At 38.0% G+C, this 26132-nt stretch overlaps 1 protein-coding gene across 1 annotated transcript in view; it reads left to right on the top strand.

The window, feature by feature from the left end:
* LOC122735047 (phospholipid-transporting ATPase ABCA3-like) overlaps positions 1-26132 on the top strand; it is a 226913-nt gene that overhangs the window by 189420 nt on the left and 11361 nt on the right. The window contains exons 27-31 of the mRNA XM_043976297.1: positions 7974-8102; positions 10066-10260; positions 12575-12762; positions 22292-22462; positions 22933-23117. Of these exons, the coding sequence (XP_043832232.1) occupies positions 7974-8102; positions 10066-10260; positions 12575-12762; positions 22292-22462; positions 22933-23117 (868 nt within the window). The remainder of the gene's footprint in view (positions 1-7973; positions 8103-10065; positions 10261-12574; positions 12763-22291; positions 22463-22932; positions 23118-26132) is intronic.

The following is a 26132-nucleotide window of genomic DNA, read 5'->3' as shown; positions in this document are numbered from 1 at the left end:
CCTCCCTCCCCTCCTCCCCTAGACAGCAGATAATCTGATATAGGTTATATATGCATATATACATATACATACACATATATACACGTATATATACATAATAACATTAAACATATTTCTGCATTAGTCATGTTATAAGAGAAAAATCAGAGCAATGGGGAAAAACCTCAAAATAGAAAAACAACAGCACCAAAGACAAAAGAAATAGTATGGTTCATTCAGCATCTATACTCCACAGTTCTTTTTTTCCCCCTGGATTTGGAGATCCTCTTCTATCATGAGTTCCCTGGAACTCTTCTGTACCATTGCATTGGTGAGAAGAATATAGTCCATCACAGTAGGTCAATGCACAATGTTGATGACACTGTGTACAATGTTCTTCTGGTTCGGCTCATCTCACTCATCATCAGCTCACGCAAGACCCTCCAGGTTTCTCTGAACTCCTCCTGCTCATCATTTCTTACAGCACAATAGTATTCCATTGTATTCATATACCACAACTTTTCCAGCCATTCCCCAATTGATGGGCATCCCCTCAACTTCCAATTCCTTGCCACCACATAAAGAGCAGCTATAAATATTTTTATACATGTGGGTCCCTCTCCCCTTTCCATGATCTCTTTGGGAAAAAGACCCAAAAGTGCTACCTATCTCTTGAAAGGTAAAGGTACGGAGAAGTAAAGGACTTGGGATACAGAATAAGAATTCCATAGCCAATGTGTTGTTTTGTGGGGCCATATGTATTTGTTTTAAAAACTTTGTTTTTCTGTCCCTCCCCCAGGTTGGGAAATTGCAAGAGGTAGCAGGGAAAGGGAGAATAGAGATAAGTAAGGTAGGTAGCCAAAAAGAAAAAGGGAGCGGGGTGGTTAGGCATCTTTTTTAATGCAAAGAAGAGAACAGAAGGCAGGCCAGAAAGAAGCAGAGACAAATAGGACAAGTTGAACTTTTAAAAATACTTTTTATAAAAAGGTACTTTTTTAAAAGATACTTTTTAAAAATAGCAGTCTGTCCACAGATGAGGATATTAAATGAAAACGGGGTGGGGAGGCAGCTAGGTGATGCAGTGGATAAAGCACTAACCCTGGATTCAGGAGAACCTGAGTCCAAATCTGGCCTCAGACACTTGACACTTACTAGCTGTGTGACCCTGGGCAAGTCATTTAACCCTCATTTCCCAGCCAAAAATAAAGAACTGGAAGGCTTTCAAAAGTGATATTTCTAAATGATCGGTTATAGACAACATCTTCACCATCACATTTATCATGTTTAGAAATACCTAGGTTTAAAATAATTGAAAGTGGGGCAGCTAGGTGGCGCAGTGGATAGAGCACCGGCCCTGGAATCAGGAGTACCTGAGTTCAAATCCGGCCTCAGACACTTAACACTTACTAGCTGTGTGACCCTGGGCAAGTCACTTAACCCCAATTGCCTCACTAAAAAAAAAAAAAAATAAATAAATAAATAAATAAATAAATAAATAAAAACAAATAAAATAATTGAAAGTGTGGTTTCAAAGAAATCTGTGAAATGGTTATGGGAACTGATACAAAGTGAAGTGAACAGAATAAGGAAACCAATTTGTACTATAATACCAACATTGTACAAATGAAGTTTTTAAAAACTTAAGAACTCTGATCAAACATTGATCAACCATAATTCCAGAGGAGTAGCGATGAAGAAAGCTTCCTACCTCCTGAAAGAGAGGTAATGGACTCAAGATGCACACATTTTTGGACATGGCCCATAGTGCAGCTTGGATTTTATCCTTTGAAAACTGCCTATTCATATCCTTTGAACATTCATCTACTGGAGAATGAGTCTTGGTCTTATGAATTTAAAACAATACTTCATTTATCCTGGAAATGAGGCCCTTTTCAGAGAAATTTATGGCAACAATACTTTCCCAGTTACCTGTTTTACTTAGACCACTCATCTTGCCTTAGGGAAAGGGGATTCAGTTCCTGGGGGGGGGAGAAAGAGGGGGTAGAAAAGTATCCAGGGGAAAAGACTAGAAGGGCACAGACCCAGAGAAGAGATTTTGAGCCAAGTTGTTGGGGAGGTAGAGAATAACCAAGGAGAGATCAAAGGTCAATAATGAAATATATAATTGGAGACATAGAATCTTACCTTGTGGCAACATCTTTTCTATCACTTTTTCTAAGAGTGAGGCACAATGGGAAAAAAAAAAGTGGTGTGGTAGAAAAGGGGGAACAACTAGCAAGCTCAGCAAGCAACAAGCTTGTTCAGCAAGCAAGTTCAGTTGTTTCAGTCATGTCTGACTCTCCATGATGCCATTTTAAGGTTTTTTTGTGGCAAAGATACTGGAATGGTTTGCCATTTCCTTCTCCAGCTCATTTTATAGATGAGGAAACTGAGGCATGCAGGATTAAGTTATTTGCCCAGGGTCACATAGCTAATAAGTATCTGAGTCCAGATTTGAACTCAGGAAGATGAGTATTCCTGACTCTAGACATTGCACTCTAACCACCTATCTGCCCCCAAGCAAGCTCTATGAGGCAATAAGCTGTCTAGGAAAGAGACTTAAAATAGGTATCACAAAGGGCAGCTAGGTGGCACAGTGGATAAAGCACTGGCCCTAGATTCAGGAGGACCTGAGTTCAAATCTGGCCTCAGACACTTGATACTAGCTGTGTGACCCTGGGCAAGTCACTTAACCCTCATTGACCCCCCAAAAAAAAGATAAAAGGGAAAATATAGAACTGAATAAATTGTTGTAGAAATTAATTAAAAGACTTGTGGCCGAAGATGGCAGAGAGAAGCCAGGAAGCTGGCTGAGCTCTCTCGAGCTTCCCTCAAAACAACATTAAATCAAGCCTCTAAATGGATTCTGAAATATAGAACTTACAAAAATACAGAGACACAATATTCCAGTTTTAGATAATTTAGAATACTTTAGGAAAGGTCTGTTTGTCTTGGGCAAAAGAGGAACGCAGCTCAGCACAGCATAGTATGGAGGTAGGCTAGTCAGCTAGAGGCTCTTGGCCACAGGAAAGACAAGCAACTGAGTCCTGGCTCAGCAGGCTGATGGCACAGCAGGCTAGTTGGGAGACCCACCAGCCCCAGCTGAGAGGGTAAACAGCCAGAGAACCACCCACAGCGTAGGCAAAACTAGGCCAAGCCATCCCAGCACAGGGAGCAGGTCTAGGATGGTGAGGAATATGCAAGCCACAGAGGGCTCAGAGCAGAAAGCCAGTGACCAAGTCCCTATCCACCAGCATAAGAACCTTGCAACAGTGGCCCCTGTGCCCCAGGAGTAGCCCTCAACTTTAAAAGTAAAAAAATAAGCCACAACATGAGTAAGAAACAGAAAAGTTCCCTTACTATTGAGAACTTCTGTGTCAACAGGGAAGACCAAAACATAAATTCAGAAGGGGACAATACTCTCAAAATGCTTACATGTGAAGCCTTAAGAGGAAAGATGAATTGGTCTCAAGACCAAAAAGCCTTCCTGGAAGAGCTCAAAAAGGATTTTAAAAATCAAATGAGAGAGGTAAAAGAAAAAATGGGAAAAGAAATGAGAGTTATGCAAGAAAACTATGAAAAAAGAGTCAACAGCCTGGAGAAGGAAGCACAAAAACTAACTGAAAAAACCAATTGCCTAAAAAATATAATTGGTCAAATGGGGAAGAAAATTGGTCAAATGGAAAAAGAGGTGCAAAAACTTACTGAAGAAAATAATGCCTTAAAAAGTAGAATTGGGCAGATGGAAGTTAATGACTGTGTGAGTCAACAAGAATCAGTCAAACATAATCAAAAGAATGAAAAAAATAGAAGAAAATGTGAAATACCTCATTGGAAAGACAACTGACCTGGAAAAATAGATCCAGGAAAGATAATTTGAGAATTATTGGACTACCTGAAAGCCATGATCAGAAAAAGAGTCTAGATACCATATTCCAGGAAATTACCAAGAACTGCCCTGATATTGTAGAATCAGAGGATAAAATAGTCTTTGAACAAATCCACCGATCAGCTCCTGAAGGACTTGTGGCCTTTTCTAAATGGGACTGCAAGAAAAATATATTTCTCAACAACATCAGACTTTTACAAAAATTGGCCATATTAGAACAGAAAAATATTGCAAGCAAACGTTAAAAGGCAGAAATGGTAAATGCATCCATTACAGACCATAATGCGATTCAAAAAGCAAAAAGACATAGATCTCAATGGAGACCCTACAGTGAACTTCTAAATAATGAGTGGGTCAAATAATAAATCATAGAAATAATTAATAATGATGAGACAACATACCAAAATTGCTGGAATGTAGCTAAAGCAGTCCTCGGGGAAATGATATCCTTACAAACATGCATTAACAAAATTGGGGGTTACTTGGGAGGATTAACCAACCAAATATGCATGTTTTTAAAATTACCCAACAAATAAACAAAACCTAAAATAAGTACAAAAGATGATATATGAGAGAAGAAATAGATAAACTGTAAACACTCTCCCACCAAAACAAAACAAAACAAAACACATTGGAATAAATTAAACTAAAACTTGATTTTTTGAAAAGACTAATAAAATTGACAGCCCTTCAGCCAATCTGATTAAAAAGAAAATCAAAACAATAAAATAGCAAAAGATGAAATCCCAACAAAACCAGAATAAGAATTATCAGAACTTATTATGCACAATTATATACTAACAAAGTTGAGAAGACAAAAGAGGATAATACCTTCAAAAACATTAAATACCCAAACTACCAGAAGACCAGAAAAGGAAATAGAACCACATGTAAAGGAAAACAACCCTCCTATTCCTGATAGATTCACAGGAGAATTCTATCAAACTTTTAAAAAGCAATTAATACTCATACTATACAAAGTATTCTCCCAAATTAAGAGAGAAATCACCCAATCCAGAATTCTTTTGTGAGACAAATATAGTCCTAATATCTAAACCAGGGAAAGATAAAACACAAAAGGAAAACTATAGATAAAAATCATTAATAATGAATACTGACTGTGTGACCCTGGGCAAGTCACTTAACCCCAATTGCCTCACCTCCCCCAAAAAATAATGAATATTGATTCAAAAGTTTTAAACAATAGTTATGATGATTGATTATAATGGTAAAACGTATGGTACCTACTCTGCTGGGGTATTGTGAAGAAAATTCTTTGTCAAGATTAAGATACTGTATAAAAGTTATGATGAACAGGATGCTATCAGAAAAGCCTGGAGAGACCTACACATGAACTGAAGCAGAGTGAAATGCACTGTATACAAAATAACAGCAATAGTGTAAGATGAACTGCTGGGAAGCGCATGGTTATTTTCAGCAATGCAATGATCCAATATAACTCTGAAGGACTTATGAAAATTGCAATCCATCTATAGAGAAAGAACTGATTGTATCTGAAAACAGATTGAAGCATAATTTTTTTGACAGTTCCTTAATCTGAAGTTTTGTTTTTATCTTTTTTCTCTCACAATTTAGCTAATGTGAGGATGTTTTCCATGACTACTCATGTATAACTTAAATTGAATTGCTTGAGTTCTTGGGGGTGGGGGTGGGAAGGGAAGGAGGAAGAGAAGTTGGAACATAAAGTTTTTAAAAATTGATGTCAAAATTTGTTTTTACATGTAATTTAGAAAAAATAAAATTCTAAACAAATAAAAAAAAGAAAAATGAAAAATAGAAGCCATTTGATTGGGGAATGACTAAACAAACTGGGGTATATAGCTGTCATGAAATATTGCTATACTTTAAGAAATGACAGATGTGATGAATGTAAAGAAGCATGGAAAGATCTACATGAACTTACGTAGAATAAAGTAAGCAGAGCCAAGAAAATTATATTCACAACTACTAAAACAATATTAACCAAAAAAAACCCAAAACCCATTCCCTCTAAAAAAAGAAAAGAAAAGAAGACCAAAAGAAAATGTTGTAAGAAAAAAACAGAACAAGCAGAACTTGAAAGAAGAGATATGAGATATCCCCACCCCACCCTTTTGTAGAGGTGAGAGGTCCATGAGTATGATATGTTGCAAATTTTTAAATCAGTTATGCTAAATTTTTCCTCTCTTTCTTGTCTTTAAAAATATTAGTTGTAGGGGCAGCTAGGTGGTGCAGTGGATAGAGCACCGGCCCTGGAGTCAGGAGTACCTGAGTTCAAATCTGGCCTCAGACACTTAACACTTACTAGCTGTGTGACCCTGGGCAAGTCACTTAACCCCAATTGCCTCACTTAAAAAAATATATATGTATATATATATATATATATATATAGGTTGTTACATGACTCAGGAGGAGAGGAATGCTGGGAGTAATTATGATAGGGTTTTTTTTTTCAATCAAAATCTTTTATTTTTGGAGGCAATCAAGCTTAAGTGACTTGCCACTAGTAAGTGTCTGAGACTATATTTGAACTCAGATCCTCCTTACTCCAAGGCTGGTATTCTATCCACTTTGCCACCTAGCTGCCCCCAAAACTTATTTTTTTAAAAAATCTTATTTGGACACACATACAAAAAAGACTCAAAAAAGACCAACTTCTTCAGGAGTTCTTTTTCTGATCAGCTGCTAGTGCCTTACCTCTAAGTCTGTATCTTTAAATGTGTGTGTATGCATGTGTATGTATATATGTATTTGTATATGTGTGTGTGTGTGTGTATATGTGTATGTATGTTTCTGGGATTTATATATATGTGTGTGTTTCTGATATTTATGTGTGTGTATGTATATGTGTATATGTATATATGTATATGTTATCTCCCCAATTAGAATCTAATTTCCCGGAGGGCAGAGGCTATTTCAGATTTGTCTTTGTATCCCAGTGCTTAGCAGAGAGCCTGATACTTAAGGAGCACTTAATAAGTGCTTATTGATAGTTTGTTATGTTAGAAGACAAAAACACTGTGATAACTTCACGTCTGTGGGATGTAAGGAGCAAATGCTTATTTCATTATAATTCTGATTTTCATGTATAGAAAATTAATAATATCAGAATACTCTATAAATTTTTGAATTCTCTCAAGCTTGCTTAGATTTCTCTTCCCAGCCCCAATGAGCAATTATTAGTGAAATGTGTTTTTAAAAATAAATTTTAAGCTCGTTCCCAGAGCCACCAAGTTCTATGAGAACTACATCAGTGGAGAGAAAGCCAGAGTCCATTGCTTTTACTTAAAGTGCAGTGTGTGGCTCCAAAGGCAAAACTAAGTGAAATTCACAGGAAGGTATATTGTTACTACAAGTCAGGAACAATTTTCCAATAATCAGCTGTCCAAAAATGGAACAAGCTTCATGGGATATCAAGTTGAACTAAATGACCTTTAAAGTTCCTTCCAACTCTAAGACTCCATGACTCCAGTGATAAAAAGAAGAAATCATAGAAGTATTGACCCAGAAGCTTCATTGATCAGCAAGCTCATTCACCTTAGGATACTCCCCAAATCCCACTCATAAGTTAGTGTCTGTTGACTAGTCACGATGTAACCACTGTTTTTATAAAAATCAAGTCAGCTAAATAAAACTCTGTTTACCACTATCATCTATGGCCAAACAGGAGAGAACCCCTTTCTCTGTATGTCCAAGAAAATAGTTAAGGCTACTTGTTCTAAAATTTGGCACTTTGAGGTTTTGGTCTGGTGCATTCTATCTTCTTGGAAATAGACAACTGTTCCTTTTCTAAAAGGTTCTCAGTGTACAAAGGATTCTGCATGAAGTTTCTGTTTCTGAGATTTCCTGATCCTGGTTGTAGGAGCCCCATTTGTCTGTGTCCTAGGCCTGGGAAAGACAGGCTGCATGTGAAAGCAGTAGTTCAGAGTAGGCCATCTCACCAAGATCCTTCCTAGTGCCCATTTATTTAGTATCTCTGAGGATCCAATTTATTTCTATTGCCTTTTAAGTCCTTGCTTTCCCAACTTTCAATCATTTCCAACTCAAGTAGGCCCAGATTTCATGAAAGGTATTCACATTTATGATCCTTATCTGTGGAACATAGGCACAAGTGCATAGCAAAGAATCAGTCCTTCCCAAAGACCAAGAAGTTGAAGATGAAAGAAAGAAAATTGAGGAATCCCTTCCGGAGCTTTTGCGGACCACTCCACTGGTTGTTAAGCAACTCACAAAGGTAAAGTCAGATGAAAGCCAGGTTCCTTCCTCCACAGAGAACTATCAAATATATTTACTAATATAACTAATACATTGCCTGATCTCTGGGATCTGTGTGTGTTTTCCCTAAGTTATTGGAGTATAAGGCAGTGACCTAAAATAAATTTCCTTTGTGAAACAGGAAGATATTTGGTGAAGGGGGGAGGGGAAGCCAGAAGTTTCTTCTTAGTTGTAGATGAATGTTATTTGAGTTCTTTGGGGACTAAGAGACCTACCACCAGTTCTTTTGTAAGCCTTTGTATCTCCCACAGCATCTATGCAAGAGAGAAAGTAGGGGCAGCTAGGTGACAAAGTAGATAGAGCACTGGCCTTGGATTCAGGAGGGCCTGAGTTCAAATCCAGCCTCAGACACTTAAAACTTACTAGCTGTGTGACCCTGGGCAAGTCACTTAACCCCAGTTGCCTCACCAAAAAGAGAAAGAGAGAGAAAGTGGAGGAACCTAGAATGGGCTTTTTTAAGGGAAGGAATGAAAAATCAATAGAAGATTTCAGGCTCTCAAGACAAAAACAGAAAGATGAATTGTTAAGAGATCCAAGAGGAGATCTAAAAGATATATTATGCTCTGTTTGCAACCCAGCAAACACCAGGAAGTATTTGACATCTTATATTTCTACCCCTGTAATTACAAACAATAAAAACTCCTGGAGCCCCTCATAGGACCATATGTCTATTATCAGGGACAGGAGAAAAAGAGAGAAACTAGGAGACAATGTTCTTTTCCATGGGGGAACTAGGGAGGAGAAACACCGCAATCAGAAGCAATAGGTGATAACAACTGGACATAAGCATATAAGCCAATTCCTGGTGCCCATGGAAGAAAAGAAAGGGGTTGTGCCAATCTGGTTTTGGATTTCAAGAAACAATGGCAAAGCCTCACAGTAAGTTAATATAGTTAGGTTTTATTAAATAATATACAAAGCACATGAACATACTCATTGAAGAAAGGCATGTCTACTTGACTATCTTCAGCTGGGTCCCCATCTTTGTTTGGCCTAAAGAAATGAAGCTGCATATAATACTACTCTCCAAAGGTAGGCTATCCAGATATGTAGCCTGACCACTAGCCAGTCCACAAATCTAGAGGCACTGCCATTCTATGCTGAATTAGACAGAAAGAGTTGGAGCCTCTTACAAGTATACCAGTCTTGAGTGTGAGATAAAGCTAAGCACAGGGTTGGTAGAATTCCTTTTGAGTCAGGGAGTGGTTGGCTATCCACTTATGTGTGGCCATCATTCATTCTAGATGTCATTGCTGCATATTTAAAAGAGGTATGTGTCTAGGCAGAAGTTCTTGAAATGTTTTGTAGCAGCGATCCCTTTTGGCAGTCTATTGATGCCTATGGACCCTTTCTCAGAGTAATGTTTTAAAAATTCATAAAGTATATATACATATGCATATATATACATATATATATATATTACAAAGGAAACCAATTATATTGAGATAAAGTTGTCAAAATATTTTGCAAAACCAAAAAAAAAACCAAAAAAACCAAAAGGGGCAGCTAGGTGGCGCAGTGGATAGAGCACCGGCCCTGGAATCAGGAGTACCTGAGTTCAAATCCGGCCTCAGACGCTTGACACTTACTAGCTGTGGGACCCTGGGCAAGTCACTTAACCCCAATTGCCTCACCAAAAAAAAAAAAAATATTTTGCAAAACAAGTTCACAGACACCAGGCTATGAACCCTTGATATAAATTGTAAAGGGACTGACTCAAGACTGTTAAGTGTCCCTGTTCCAACAGGATGCCCTAAGTATTAACATTAAGGAGAAGCTCCCTGAGTTAGAAGGAGGCAACAATTACATTGCTGCTCTGGAAGATGGGAATAGTTATTATTTAAGGGTCTGTGGCTTTGATTTTCCAAGTTCATAAGCAGTATTTTGTCAAGTACATGGGTTTTCTTTTGGATAAATCTCAGGTGTATGGCAGTAGAGTGCCCTTCTTGGCTGTAAATAGGATCTCCCTAACTGTCCAGAAAGGAGAGTGCTTTGGATTGCTTGGCTTCAATGGAGCAGGGAAAACCACTACCTTCAAAATGCTGACGGGGGACGAAACTATCACTTCTGGGAAGGCCTATATTGATGGCTACAACATCATCACCCACATAAAAGAGGTAGGATGCTAGAACCATATGGGTGTGCTACTTGAGAAGGCTGTATTTGTATAAAAGGAAGTAATGAAAGGAAGATACTAAAAGCAATGAAATCATTCTGAGGAACAATGACTGTACCTTAGGCAACATATATTAGAGTAAGTACTAAGCTAGTGATGTAGGTTTATGGAAAGGTGATGAAGTGTAAACACTCTAAAAGTTTAATTGGAAGATGTTTTTAGCAACCTTCTAGAATATTAGAGCAAAAAATAGAGAACCCCACCCTGAGCCCCTAACTGCAGTACAAGTAGAGAAACTGACACATTCTTCATTCCCTTGAGAATGGCAAAAAAGGCTCCCTCAGGTCTCTCCAGGAATACACTCACTAATCTACACCCAGCCTCATTAGCTCATTTTCAATCTCATAGTCAGGGATTTGGCATCCAGGAAGTCCTCATTGTCCTATTAACTACTGAAGGTGTTTAAATAGATCAGTATTGTTTTTTGTTTTGCTTTGCTTTGTTTTTATCAGGTAAGCACTAAAAGTCCAAGATACTACTTCTGTCGAAAAGTATCTAAAGCCTTACCCCAGGTCTTCTCAGTTCTGTTGTCTGTCTCTGGATTGCCTTGAAATGTTGCCTTTGTGAGAACCATACAGACCCATGAGGAAAAGTGGTGTTATACCAGAACAGGTGGTATACTGTCCTGGGAGGCAAAAAACCCTGAATTCTGGTCCTAACCCCACCATAAGATGTCACCTTAGGGGAAAGCAGTTCATCTCTCTGGATCTCAGGTTCCTGATCTATCAAATAAATATGGTCCTAGATAATTACTGAAGTCTCTTCGAGGTCTGACAGTTTGTGGTTCTATGACCTGCCACAGAAGCTAGTCCCTAAGTGTGAAACATGAAGTCCATGTTGGGTCAAATATATTCTTTCTTACTCCAAGGTGATACCTACCTGAGGTTTTATCCATAAAGTATCTAATACACATGAATTCGTAGACTATTAAAGCCCACCTACTGCTACTATCAGTGTAACTGACTGTTGCCAGGTGACATACTAGCAACATATTTGGATGAATTAATTATTTTAATTTAAGCCAAATGTGGTCAATTATATAATTAAATCAATGTGGCCTACACACATATAGATGTCAGTTTAGCATTGGATTTGGGATCTGAAGACTTGAGTTCAAATTGTATCTCTGTTCCTTACCTTTGTAACCTTGGGCAAGTCATAGAATCATAAGTTGAGTTGAAAGTGACCTCAGAGGCTATCCAATCCAAATCTATCATTTTATATAGAAGAAAACTGAAGGCCAAAGGTACCCTGAAAATTCAGCATTCTTTCCCCCGTACCATGCTGTCATTTCACCTCTCTAGGCCCAACTTTGCTCATCTATTTATTAATTTTTAAGTTGTACTTGATTACCTCTAAGATCTTTTCCAGCTCTAAATAATCCTGATATAGTCAAATCAGGTCTCTCCTGGTCCCAGAATCTATATTAAAGTTTTTTTTTGAAAGAAAAAAAAAGGTAAAGATGAGTTTTTCCTCTCCAATAAAAATCCAGATCCTGTTAATGCTTTGATTGGTTTTGAAATATTCATTAATAATATCACTATACTGTGCTCCTGGACAAACTTCTCTCCTTCTAAGTACCTACTCTGTTCCCAGGTCAAGTTTCCTTATGATTCAGGGAAATATTTTCTTTACTTTTCTCATCTGTCATTATGAAGCTTCATGATGATATATGACTAGCCACTATGAAAGCATAATAAAGTTGGTAATATCACTGAGTTACTCAGGATTTTTTTATGTCATTTCCCAAGTATAACTTTGTCTCCATGTTTGCATGGAAGAAACCTTCCCAGAAGAAGGTGGCAGAGAAACAGGTTAGTGGTTATCTGTTGGCCACCCAAAGGGACCCTCTTAAGCTTGTATTTCAAAGTAATCCTAGAGAGAATTCTGACCAGAAAAAAAAAGATTGAGAGGCCCTAATTCACTCCAACAAGGTCCAGTTTCAAAGAATCCAAAGCCCTCCTTGCAGTAGAAAGCATTCACAAGCCCCTGTAGGGAAAAAACTGTCCTGGGCAAGGGCATAGATAGACAAAAAGGACACCAGGTCTTTTGTCTCATCAGGTTCAGAATTTTAGACAATGTAAGAGAACAAGCACAGGAAACAGACACCATGTTTAACTTTTAGGGAGAACATCCCCTACAAACCTTTTGGGTTGCCTTTCCTAGACCTACCCCTTTACAATAGGATAAGATTTACTTATTCAGGGCCACTGTTAAATCTGTATCCATTGCCTGGGTCTTTGCTGTTATTTCAGGTACGACAAAGAATTGGTTACTGCCCTCAATTTGATGCTTTACTGGACCACATGACAGGACGAGAGACTTTGGTCATGTATGCCCGGCTTCGTGGCATCCCTGAGCACCGCATTAATAGTCTTGTGAAGGATGTACTGCAGGGGTTGCTTCTAGAGGCCCACTCAGACAAACTCATCAAAACCTACAGGTGCAACACTAATTCCCTATCTTCTCTTCTATACTCTTTTCTTTTAGCAAGATAGCATCTTATTCCCAGGATTAGGGATTAAATAGTAAGTGACTCAACTCAGGTACTGAAGTATTGTCAGGGATCCATGGCATCGGGCAAATGCTCTGTTGAGCAAATGACTCGCAAGATCTTATCAAGATTATAGTTATTCCTGTTCTTATGACACAGCTTTATTCTGCTAGACCCTTTGGTCTTATCTGAACTTGGTCCCTAACTAGCCTACAGAGCTACACAAAAAGATTTGTCCTATGAGGCACCCTCCACGATGAAACACAGAAACCGATAAGTAGAGGGCATTTTTAATAATTTGTTCCTCTCCTGTTCTATTTCTCAAAATGTTCTCTTCTGTTCCAATGTATGAGGACCAGCCTCTCTATTTGTTCCCTTGATTCCATCTCCTCCTTTCACCTCCAGAAACTTGCCCCTTAAAACATTGCTCCCCTCTCTCTCATCTTCAGTATCTCCCTATCTACTAACATGTTTGTTGCTGCCTACAAATATTTCCAGGTCTCTACCATCCTTTAAAAAAGAAAAAAAGAAAAAAAACTTTACATGATCCTGCCATCCCCTCCAGCTACCCTGCTGTAGTTCTTCTCACTTTCATGGCCAAACCCAAAAAAGTAGTCTAAATTCATTGCCTATACTTCCTTACCTTCTGCTCACTTCTCAACCCTTATAATCTAGCTTCCAAACACCACTCAACTGAAGTTATCAATGGTCTCTTAACTAATAAACCAAATGGCTTTTTTTCAATCCATAGTCTACTTGATCTCTCTGCAACTTTTGAAACTGTCAACCACCCTCTTCAAATGAATATTCTCCTCTCCCTTAGTTTCTCTGACCCGTCTCTCATTCAGGTTCACATATTCAGTATCATCTTTGACTCTTTCCTCTACTTTAATCTTCATGTTAATCAATTACTAAGTCAAGTTGGTTCTGTCTCCACAGTATCTCTTATACGACCAAATCTCCACCATCTTTCACCAGAACTATTTCAGAAGCCTCCTAAATGTTCTCCTTGAAGCTTCCAGTCTCTTGCTTCTCTAATGCATTTTCCCCATAGATGCCATATAATATTCATAAGATGCAGGTTGATAGAGCCACATCACTACCCTATCCAGAAATTTTCAGTGGCTCTCTATTATCTCTAGGATAAAATTCATGGAATTTAAAGCTCCCCACAATAAGGTTCCCAGATAACTTTCCAATATTTTCATATCACTCTCCTCCACACACTCCATATCCCAGCCAAAGTATCCAGTTAGTTGTTACCCCAAATCAACATTCCATTCTACTCCCATACCTTTCCACAGTCCTGTAATGCCATGCTTCAAATGCACTCTCTTCAACTCCACCTCTTAGAATCCCAAACTTCTTTCAGTGCTCATCTCAAATGGTACCACCTACATAAAGCCTTTATTGCTCTCCCCAGTTGCTAAGTGCTCTGTTCCTCAACAAATTTCATTATCTGTTTGCATGTTGTATTAATACAGTAGAATGTCAGTTCCTGCTTCATTTTTGCCTCCATATTTGCATTGCTAAACAAGAGAAAACTTGGCATGGTGGATAGAAAGCCAACCTTAAGATAAGAATGATCGAGGCCCAAGTCCTTCCTCAGGCACCACCCAGTTGTGGAACCATGGACAGTCACTTAATTGCTCAGTTCCCTATACAACTATATAAAACTATAAGTTATAGATAAGTTGCTGATATTCACTAGTGGAGTTCCACACTGGGAGTGGTCCATACAAGTGAAATTACGGGTCTAGACCAAAAAGTTCTGCATAGCCTAGCATACTTCCTTACACATAATAGTCATTCCGGAAAAAAATCCCTGAAGCTACCTTGCTTCACTAAAAAATAGGCTTCACTGGCTCACTAGCTCTTCTAATTGGTCAGTCAACAAACATTTATTATTGAAAGCAGGCAGCTAAGTGGCACAGTGTATGGAGTCAGGAAAACCTGAGTTCTGTGCCGTTTCAGGCACTTACTAGTTATATGACCCTGGACAAGTCACTTAACCTCAGCCTCATTTGTCTTAACTGTAAAATGGGGATATTAGCAGCACCTACTACCCAGGGTTGCAAGGATCAGATAAGATAATATATATTAGGGGCAGCTAGGTGGCGCAGTGGATAGAGTACCGACCCTGGAGTCAGGAGGACCTGAGTTCAAATCTGGCCTCAGTCACTTAACACTTATTAGCTATGTGACCCTGGGCAAGTCACTTAACCCCAATTGCCTCACCAAAAAAAAAAAAAAAAAAAAGATAATATATATTAAAAGCACTTAGCACAGTCCTGGCACATAGTAAGCACTGTATAAATTCTTATTCCTTTCTCCTTCCCTTCCCTTCTCCTGTGCAACAGTTACTATGCTTTTTCTAATAAAATCAGTTCTTTAACAGCTATAGAATGAACCAACCTTAGATTCAAATTTTGTTTCTGCTGCTTTTATCTACTTCCTTTAAGTAGCCCCAGGATGAGAGGCCAGTAGAAATCTTAGGATTTTTGACCATACCTTTTGCTTTCTGTTCTCACAACTTAGATGCCCTGACATCACTAGCATGGAAACATGTGACCCAGGTCACTATCCCAGAAACAATCAGTAGACATTTATTAAGTGCCTGCTAAGTGCTGGGAATACAAAAAGAGGCAAAAGACAGACCTGCTGCCCTCAGGGAGTTTATAGTCTCATTGGGGAGACAACATAAAAACAAATATATACAGAGTATGGTGAGAGACAGAGAAATCCAGGATGACTCCTAGATTGTAAGCAGGAGGAACTAGGAGTATTTTGCTGCTTCATACTTCCATTCATAAGAATTTTTCCACACAAAATACAGTGACTTTTATGACCCATCACATTCATTAGTACAAGTGAAACCATATAAGACATAGTGTCCATTCTACTTCCTTTACTTTGATATTTTAACTTAAATTGGATCCATTAATAATACTAATTTAATTCAATTGATTTTTTGAAAACAATTTTTGGCATGGTTTTTTAGGTGATTTGAGAAATAAGAAACTTGAATGTTAACTAAGTATAAGATATTCAAGAAAAATGTATGGCAAGTAAATAAGGCAGGCTTACAATTTATCCAAAGCTTTTAATACTTTTAATGGCTTTTAAGCCACCAATAGATTCACGGATTATAGCAGTAGTTCATAGACTTCCCAAAATTAGGTTATTGGTGTTAATGGAATCATGTGACTTTCTGTGCCTTCCTAGAAGTAATGGTTCTCATTTCTGATATCTATCAACCTTTTTTTGTAAAGTGATTTTTAAATGGATAGTCTTTTAGCAAAATGATAATACACAAACACTTCTTATAAAACATACTGCATGTGTGTGTCTTTTCTTCATAATATATTTTATGGGGAAAAAAAGAAATGCAAAGAGAAAAACGAAAGAATCTCTCTACTCATAGATGTTACAACACTACATGACCTATACCACTGATCAATCTGAAGTTACTTTAATACACTTCAACTGTTATCTCAACCATCAGGCATGTTTGAACTTGTTTGACCTAAACTTGTAGCCCACATACCTATCCATGGTTTGGGGCGGGGGGAGGGGGGGGGTTAAGTTTGTTTTTTTTTTAAAGACCTAGCCATATTACAAAGAGTTTATAATTCTCATTTGAACAGCCCAGATTTACAAAACTTTAACAAACAATGAAAACTCAACTTCTTTCACATATTTATCAACAATAAATAGGAAATTTAGATAAGAATACTAGAAAGCCTCATAGATGTCTACATGATCAATGTGATATAGGTCATGCGGTGTTGTGAGGTCTATGAGTAGAGAGATTCTTTCATTTATATGTTTTTCTCTTTGTACTCCTTTTTTGTAAAATGTTTTACATTTTATGCATATGCATACCCTTCCCTAGATGCATATTGCCAATAGGAAAGAGACTTCTAACAAAGCTATGAAAAATTTTTATCTAATCCCAAGTCCCCTGGGGACTAACTCAAGAATAGTGAAGATGAATATTAGATGAAACAAAGATAAAATAAAATACCACTGAGTTCCTCCATCCTTCCCAGGACTGTACCAGGATACCCGGCCTAAAGCTGATGATCTTCCAATAAATGATACAGCAAGAAGGCTAAGGTTAGTGCCAACTCCTAATTGATATCAGCACCAGAAGATAGGGATGAGGTTTAGATAGCCTTCCCTATTGAGGGTACAAAAGGGGAGCAAGGACTAGTTCCAGCTGCAGGTCCCAGACCCAAACTGAAGAAGTCAGGCTATTGCCCTAGGCAGCTTCCCATCAAGGGTCCACAGTAAGGAAGACAGGACCAGGGCCCAGCGACCCTATATAGAGCTACACTGAAGAAAAGACCTAATCCTGATATAGTAGCATCTCATTTTAGTTCTGCAGCAGCAGGAGATAAAACCTTGGCATAGCAACCCTATACAAAATTACCAAAGGGGAAAAGCCTGACATAGACAGACACAAAATCCCAATCCAGGAAATGAGGCTGAAAACATGAGAAGATAAATTAAAACACTTAATATATAATGTAGAACTACCGAAGATTAAAGGAGTGACAAGATAAAAACCAAGAAAAAGAAAACTTGAATAATTACAAGTAGAACACCAAAAAAAAGTAATGAATTGGTTACCCAGACTCCACAAGTGGTTGCAAAAAATAAAGGAAGTCATGAAATAAGAGATAGAGAGGCCAAAATGGAATTTATTATGTCTCAGGTGAAACCAAAAAAAATCAGTCATGATCCCACACAAGGCAAAAGTCAAAATAGACTTGGTTAAAATAGTTAAGCAGGAAAACTACCTTATACATAAAATCACCATAGATAATGAAATAATAGCATTAAGTGGCATACATCGAAGTACTTATAGGAAAAACTAATGAACCAAAAAGGAGAAATTGACAGTAAAACAATAATTGTTGGGGAATTCCTTGTGGCTGTCCCCCAACTTCAACAAATCTAAAAAGATAAATAAGAAAGATATTAAGGACCTGACCTGAACAGAATTTTAGAAGAGTTAGTAAATGAACATCCTAAGTAGCTTTCCACAGCTTTATGACAATTGACTATGTGCCAGACTAGGTGGTCTTAACCTTTATTGTGTCATAGACTTCTTTGGCAGTCTGATTAAGACTATGAACGACCCTCAGAATGTTTTAAAATACATAAAACACATAGGATTACCAAGGAAATCAATTACATTGAAATATAGTTATTAAGATACTTTGAAACAAGTTCACAGACCCCAGATTAAGAACTGCTGTAATAACATATAAAAATAAAATCATAATCAAATATAAAAACAGAGAAATATTAAACACATCCTTTACTAACCACAACTCAATAAAAATTATAATAAAGCAATCCTTAGAAGAAAATTTCTATATCCCAAGTACTTACTAGAAACAGCTTTCTCATCCTGGAACTTCACTCTTCCTGTGTGAAAAATCACTCTACCTCTGCGGCCCCTTCCTCTGGTTGGTCAATTCCTCCTAGAACCTCCATTTCAAGGAAAATGCTAAAATTGGCCATTTTCATTCCTTCATTCCTCTTCTGTTCCACTTCTGACTATAGACTTCTTTTCCACCCTTCTCTATTGGAACCTTCTTTCTCTGGACTTTTTGATTTTGCTTTTGTATGTGGCCTTCCCCCATTAGAATATAATCTCCTTGAGGGCAGGGAGTCAGGGGTGTGCTGGAGCCAACTTGAACTGGCTAATGAGAGCTGATTATTAAATTTACAGTGTGAGCATTTGTACCTCAGAAACCAGCAAATATTACAAATCAGGACTTGGTTTATTATTTCATGTGATTTCTTTCTTTTGTGACCAATCATGACTTAAAAAGACAAACAATAAAGTACACACACACACACACATATCTTTTTGCAGAGAGGTAATGGAACAAGTTATGCAAAGTGGAAAATTAATTTTCAGACTTGACCAAGGTATTGATTTGTTTTGCTTGCCTATATTTGTTTCAAGGGAGGAGTTCTAGTGATAAGGGATATAATAAAGCATCTACAAAACATTTTTTAAATACATGGAAGAAACAAAAAGAAGTTCAGAAAGGCAATTTTGTTATGATCTTTTCAGATGTAATATATACTTTTAAAAAGTAAACCTCAATAGAATTTCACAGTTATAATATACCAATGATATATGAGTTATGGTAGAAAGCAAGAGTTCTACCACAGGGACTGGAGGACATTGGGACCAACTTTCTTAAAACAAAAAAGGAAGAGAAGTCTGCAAACTTAAGACCAACTTGACTTTAATTCCTGGGGAAATTATAAATCGGATCATTTAAGGGATGATTGGTAAACATCTATAAAGGAATAAGGGTTACATAGAGCCACATGGCTTCATCAAGAGCAGGTCATGGCAGACTAGCCTTATTTCCTTTTTCAATATTGTGGCTGAATTGATAGATAAAAATACTATAGATATTATTTACCCAGATTTCAGAAGAGCATTTAATAAAGTGCTTTTCATACCATTCTTGAGAGAAAAATGGAAAGATATAAACTAAATATCCTTAGGTGGATTTAGAGATAGCTAAACGGCCAGACTCAAGGAATAGCTTTGAATGAATGATTCCATGTCATTTTGAAAGGAGGTCTCCAGCAGTATTATAACCCTCTTAATGTAACCCAAGATCACATTAGGATTTTTTGGCTGCCATACAACACTACAATCTCATATTGAGTTTACAGGACACTAAAACTTCTATCTTTTCCAGAATAACTGCTGTCTAACCACTTCCCAACCCCATTTTATATTTATGGAGTTGATTTTGTTGTACCTAAGTCCTATAAGCTTAAGATAGAAAAGACCCAGGAAACTTGACTGTGCCCAGGTTAAATTTTTAAGCAGTCTGGAATCACCTTCATTTCAATTTCTAGATGTCATTCTTGTATATTTAAACTTCTGGGAAAAGCAGTATTATCTTTTCTCAAGTATAACAGCATGCGTGTGCCTATCTTGTCCAGAGTTATAGTAAAGCATAAGTCATCCACTTTGGCTACATTCTCAATACTCTTCCTGATGAAGGCCACTTCAGCCTCCGAACCCACATCCCTTTGACTCTCCAGATGGAGTAGCTCTGCATACTGGTCCACCTTTCAACAGCTTTGATGCAAGCTTCTACGGTGAGTTCTAGTTGATCTGAATTGACCTCTCCTTTGATTTCCATGGCCCATACTTGAGGCCAACCTTTGTTGCCTCCAAACAACCTTTCTGTCCTTATCTTTTTATTTATGTACATGAACAACTACATCAACTCTAAGTAATTGGGCAGTTTTTCTTACTAGACATACTTCAACAAGACAACCATAGCTTTAGGTCATATACCTAATTCCATAATTATTTGGGTCAGTCCAATTCACAGATTCTACCACCTTTGATCACTCTTTGAAGCAATCTCCTTGGCCTAAACACAAAAGCAAAGGTCTTTTCTCCCTTTAATCATTCCATTTCCCCCCCTGCCTTATTACCCCAACCCTATTCTTCATCCTTACTATAGCCTCCAATCTCTCTACCCTCGGTACTTTCTGAGGCCATTGTCCCTTCCCCAGCCTCAATATCAACCACTTGGTGAAGCAGATCAACTCTATGCTATCCTCTGCTCTTGAATCCTTTACTCCCTTGTCCTGTTGATGATTGTATCTCACAAAACCTCAACCCTGGATGACTCCCACTGCCTACTTCCTTTGCTCCTTCCTCCCCAGGTGATGCTCAAGGTAGCTGGAAAAACTGATGACTGGGTTCACCATGATATTATGCTATCTAATCTCAACTACACCATCACTGTAGCAAAACAATCCTACTTTTCCCTAATCAATTCTCTATCCCATATCACCCCTCCTTTCCCTCTCCCAGCAGAAGACCTTGCCTCAACTTTACAGGAATAATTGAAGCCATTTGCCAAGAGCTCCCTCTTTTAACTATCTCACATCTCTCCTATATTATCTCCCACTATTTCTTCCTCCATTCTACTCTCTGATGAATAGGTGACTTTTCTTGCCAAGGCCTTCTTCAGTGATTTCATACCCTCTCATCTTCTCAATCAGATTACCTCCCATTATCATCCCCACTTTCTAATCTTCAGTCTTCCCTGCATACTAGCTTCGTCCATGCTTCATACAAACAAATCTATGTCTCCTTTATCCTTACAAAAAGATAGTATAGAGTTCTGGTTTTTGTGTCTAATCATCTTTATGATTATAGCCAAAAAAGCATATCAAGTCTGGAATTTTCAAGTTTGACCCATAAGGATGATGACTCCTCACACATAATGCATACCATACCATCCAACATCAAAAGACATTCTGGGGGCAGCTGGGTAGTGCAGTGAATAGAGCACCAGCCCTTAAGTCAGGAGGACCTGACTTCAAAACCAGCCTCAGACACCCTGGGCAAGTCAACCCCAGTTGCCTCCCAGAAACCCCCAACATTCTGGGTTATCTGCCAAGCTCCCTGTTATTGTTTCACAATCTCAGAGTAGTTGTCACTTTTCTTCAAACTCAGAAATCCTTATGAGATCTTTGTTTACTCCAAAGAAACAGAATCATCTACAATTTAAGCATTGGGCCATATGGCTTGTGTTACAAATTATTTGTTAAATGTAAGACAGATTCCAGCAACAATCTTTAAGGAATCCTAATGTTTATACCACTCCATTAAGACATTTGTCAGGGGCATCTAGGTAGAGCAGTAGATAAAGCACTGGCCCTGGATTCAAGAGTACCTGAGTTCAAATCTGGCCTCAGACTTGATACTTACTAGCTGTGTGACACTGGGCAAGTCACTTAACTCCCATTGCCCTGAAAAAAAAAAGACATTTGTCCATTTATCCCTATCATGGATAACTTGTTTCCTAACATCACAAAATAGTGGTTTTGGGTTTTTTTTAGTTGCTGTTTTTTTAAGTCTTTGATGTAGAACATTGTCAAGGACTTTCTTTTATTCGTAGTGATATTTACCCTTCTCCAACAACTTTAATCTATTGTAGGATCATATATTTAAAGCTATTAGTGACTTTAGAGGCCATTAAGTAAGGGCCTCAAAATTTTCAGATGAGGAAACTGAGATTGAAAGAGGTTAATGACTTGCCCATAGTCACACAGTAAATATCTGAGACAAGATTCAAAATCAGATCTCTTGACTTCTATGTCAAGCATTCTATCTACTGTGTTACTGCGTTACTCTCTCAGTCCCATTCCCCAGTTCATCTCTATGAGGTTATGCTTGCTTTGACTTTTCAATGTTCAATGACTCTTAATTTTATTGTAGTTAATATAGGCTTACTGTGTAAGGAGCTATGAGTTCATGGTTTGCCATTTTCAGAGTCCCAGATGTGATCCTTAGAGATTTGCCTTATATGCCTCTTCTTTGTTTTATTATGGAAGCTGGAAATTAATGCTTCTATATAGATAATAGCTATCTCCTTCCTCCTCTGTCTCCCTTTCCACAAAGTGGTGGTAACAAGCGTAAATTGAGCACTGGTATTGCCCTGATCGGAGATCCCTCAGTTGTCTTCCTGGATGAACCATCCACAGGCATGGACCCTGTAGCCCGACGCCTGCTCTGGGATACAGTAACACGGAGTCGTGAGTCTGGACAAGCCATTGTCATTACCTCTCATAGGTAGGACCCATGCTTTGTTCAGTTCTTTGGAGGGTGGGGAAAAAACTGTAATGGGGATCTACAGGGCTGTGAACATGAATCATTGTCCTTATTTGTATTTTTGAGCTTCATGATTTATAGGGAGGGAAGTTGAGTTGTTAGACATGGAAAAATTTGGGGCAGAGCAGGGAAATCTTGGGCTCCTCTAATATCAAGCACACTTTTTCTATTAAGTCATGTGCTCTGAAATGGTATGGGGAATTGGTGCTGGAAAGGGAGGGAGAACAGAGAAGAAGCACTTTAATTTAGGCATTTGCTCCTTTGTCAAGTGCTTTTGATTCTTCCTGTATCACCATCTACCAATCCAGGCCAAGTGCCAGGCCTGCCCTCTGAAGAGATAGAACACAGAGTCTTGGCTCTGTCTGGCACACAGCCCTTGTTCTGCAGGGGATGTCTCAGTGCTTCTTCCTCTTGGCCTTTTGTCTCTCCAGCATGGAAGAGTGTGAGGCTTTATGCACCAGGCTGTCCATCATGGTGAATGGGCAGTTCAAATGCATAGGCAGTCCACAGCACCTCAAAAGCAAGTTTGGGAGTGGATACACTCTGCTGGCCAAGGTCAAAAGTAGCAGCCAAAAGCTGCAGGCATTCAAGATGTTCGTTGAAGAGACACTCCCAGGTAAAGTAGTTTGGGCCTCAAGAAGCACAGACCTTCTCTATCCAATCCCTTAATTGGCCATGTTCCTGGGACTTTTGTGAAAAAGAAGAGGATGTGTGAGGCTCTAACGGGACCCACTTTAGTAACTGTCTCCTTTGTGCATTTTCCCTGTCCATAATGAATATAACTAGAGCCTTTTAATTATATTGATGTTTTTGTATTCTTAATACTTTTCACTTATCCAAGTGCTGTTCATCTTCAGTTAGTTTCATCTGCCACCAAATATACCCTTTCTGCCTTTTCTGGCTAACCAGGTAGCATGCTAGCAAAGCACACAACAAGCAGAAGCTAAGCATCATTGGTAACATAAATCTTTTCCCAAAGAGGTAATCACACAATGTCTTCTCCAAAGCAAAAAGACATATTATGATTCCTCATTTCTCTTGAAGTCAACCTTCTGGTAACCTCAACCATGTGAAACTATACCTAACATTCCCTCTGATTTCTGTACCCATCTCTGACTACTAACAAGACAAAGGAATGCTAGTAATTACTTTTTAAAACATCTTAGTCAGCAGAGGATCAGCCCCTGAGCAATGAGTAAGACAAAAATAGCTGAGAGGAAATGAACATCCATTATGGTTGGTCATCTCACCAACCAGAAGGATTAAAGTGTTTATTGGTGGGCACAGGTGAGGAAAAACAAGCTATCTGAAACAAAAGCTGAAAAGGAAAAGAAGCCGCATAATGAGGAATCAAGAGAAACAAGAAGGAAAAAAAGGAAGAAAACAGGAAACAGAGTGAGCATACTCCTGAAAACTATGAGAATTTTAATTGGAAATAGAGTCAGCTACAAAAAGAGAACTAGAACAGCTCTGCATTGTCTGATTAAATAGCCCTGTGGTGTTGATTGGATTGTATTAGAATGGATTGGATTGATTTTAATTTAATCAAATTGATAAGTTCTTTTATTCATAGGCAGTCATAGAGTTCATCCTGAGGAAGCAGCTTTAGTTTCTGGAAATATTTTTTGTCATCTTCCTGTCATCATCTTTTGTCATCTATATTACTTCACTGATTTACATATGGTTCAGGTTGTTGTTTGGAATTTACTAAATGTTATTACAGAATACATTTTACATAAGATTGATCCATCATAATCCCCTATATAGAACTTTCAGTTGTCTTACAACAACTAAAGACATATTTTTAATGTCCCTTGTGCCTAGAATTCTTTTCAAATTTGGACTTCAAGGGGAGCTTAGAGAAAATTGCAACCCTATATCTTGTGTATGAAAGCATCATCCCTTTTTTCTGGGAATGAAGAATATGTAGTCTTTTGAGTAAGCTCCATTTAAGACAGCCTCCCATAAATTTTCGAAATGAAGTATACCGAACTGGAAGATAGTATGGCAGAAACTAGGAATAGACCAACACCTTACACCATATACCAAAATAAGGTCAAAATGGATACATGATTTAGACATAAAGGGTAATACCATAGGTAAATTAGTAGAGGAAGGAATAATTTACCTCTCAAATCTATGAAGAAGAGAATAATTTATGACCAAACAAGAGATAGAGAATATTATGAAATGCAAAATGGATGATTTTGATTACATTTAAATTAAAAAGATTTTGTACAAACAGAAGCAATGTATCCAAAATTATAAGGGAAGCAGAAAGTTGGGAAATAATTTTTATAGCCAGTATTTCTGATAAAGGCCTCCTTTCTAAAATATATAGGGAACTGGGGCAGCTAGGTGGCACAGTGGATAGAGCACCAGCCTTGGATTCAGGAGTACCTGAGTTCAAATCCAGCCTCAGACACTTGACACTTACTAGCTGTGTGACCCTGGGCAAGTCACTTAACCCTCATTGCCCAGCAAACAAACAAACAAAAATAAAATATATAGGGAACTAAATCAAATTTGTAAGAATGCAAGTCATTCCCCAATTGAGAAATGGTCAAAGGATATGAACAGGCAGTTTTCAGATGAAGAAATCAAAGCTATCTATTGTCATATGAAAAAATACTCTAAATCACTATCGATTACTAAAATGCAAATTAAAACAACTCTGAGATACCACCTCACACCTATCAGATTGGCTTATATTACAAAAAAAGAAAATAATAAATGTTAGAGAAGCTGTGGAAAGATTGGAACACTGGTGCATTTTTAGTGGAGTTGTGAACTTATCCAGTCATTCTGGAGAGCAATTCGGAACTATGTCCAAAGGGTTATAAAGCTGTTCATACCCTTTGACCCAGCAATACCACTGTTAAATCTGTATCCCAAAGAGATCATAAAAAAGGGAAAAGGACCCACATGTACAAAAAAATTTATAGCTTCTTTTTTTGTAGTGGCAAAGAATTGGAAATTGAGGGGATGCCCATCAATTGGGGAATGGCTAAACAAGGTGTGGTATATGAATGTGATGGATTATTATTGTACTGTAAGAAACAATGAGCAGGCAGATTTCAGAAAAACCTGGAAAGACTTGCATGAATTGATGCTGAGTGAAATAAGCAAAACCAGGAGAACATTGTACACAGTATCAACAACATTGTGTGTTGATCAACTATGATAGGCTCAACTCTTCTCAGCAATACAATGATCCAACATAATTCCAAAGGACTCATGATGGAAAACGCTCTCCACATCCAGAAAAAAGAACTGTGGAATATGGATGCAGATTGAACCATACTGTTTCTACTTTGGGGTTCTTTTTCTTTTTTGAGGTTTTTCCCTTTTGTTCTGATTCTTCTTTAACAACGTGACTAATGCAGAAATATGTTTTATGTGATTGTACATATATAACCTTAAAAAATGAAGTATACCGTCCTTTACACACCATCAAAAGTCTAAGTGTTATAGGAATGAGTATAAAGTTCATTGTGTTACTGATACAGAAAGGATAGATAGTGTTTAGAATGGTACTTGCTAGCAAATCAAAGGACAATCCACAGTAAAGATGACTTTCTTTCTAGAGAATCAGAAAAATCACCTGGGAAGAGAGAAGGCTGCCAGAACC

Source organism: Dromiciops gliroides, chromosome 1 (genome assembly GCF_019393635.1).
Source record: "Dromiciops gliroides isolate mDroGli1 chromosome 1, mDroGli1.pri, whole genome shotgun sequence".
NCBI classification, from domain to species: Eukaryota; Metazoa; Chordata; class Mammalia; order Microbiotheria; family Microbiotheriidae; genus Dromiciops; species Dromiciops gliroides.
The sequence above is the reverse complement of the archived record's forward strand: the minus strand, read 5'-3'. Positions and strand labels throughout refer to the sequence as shown.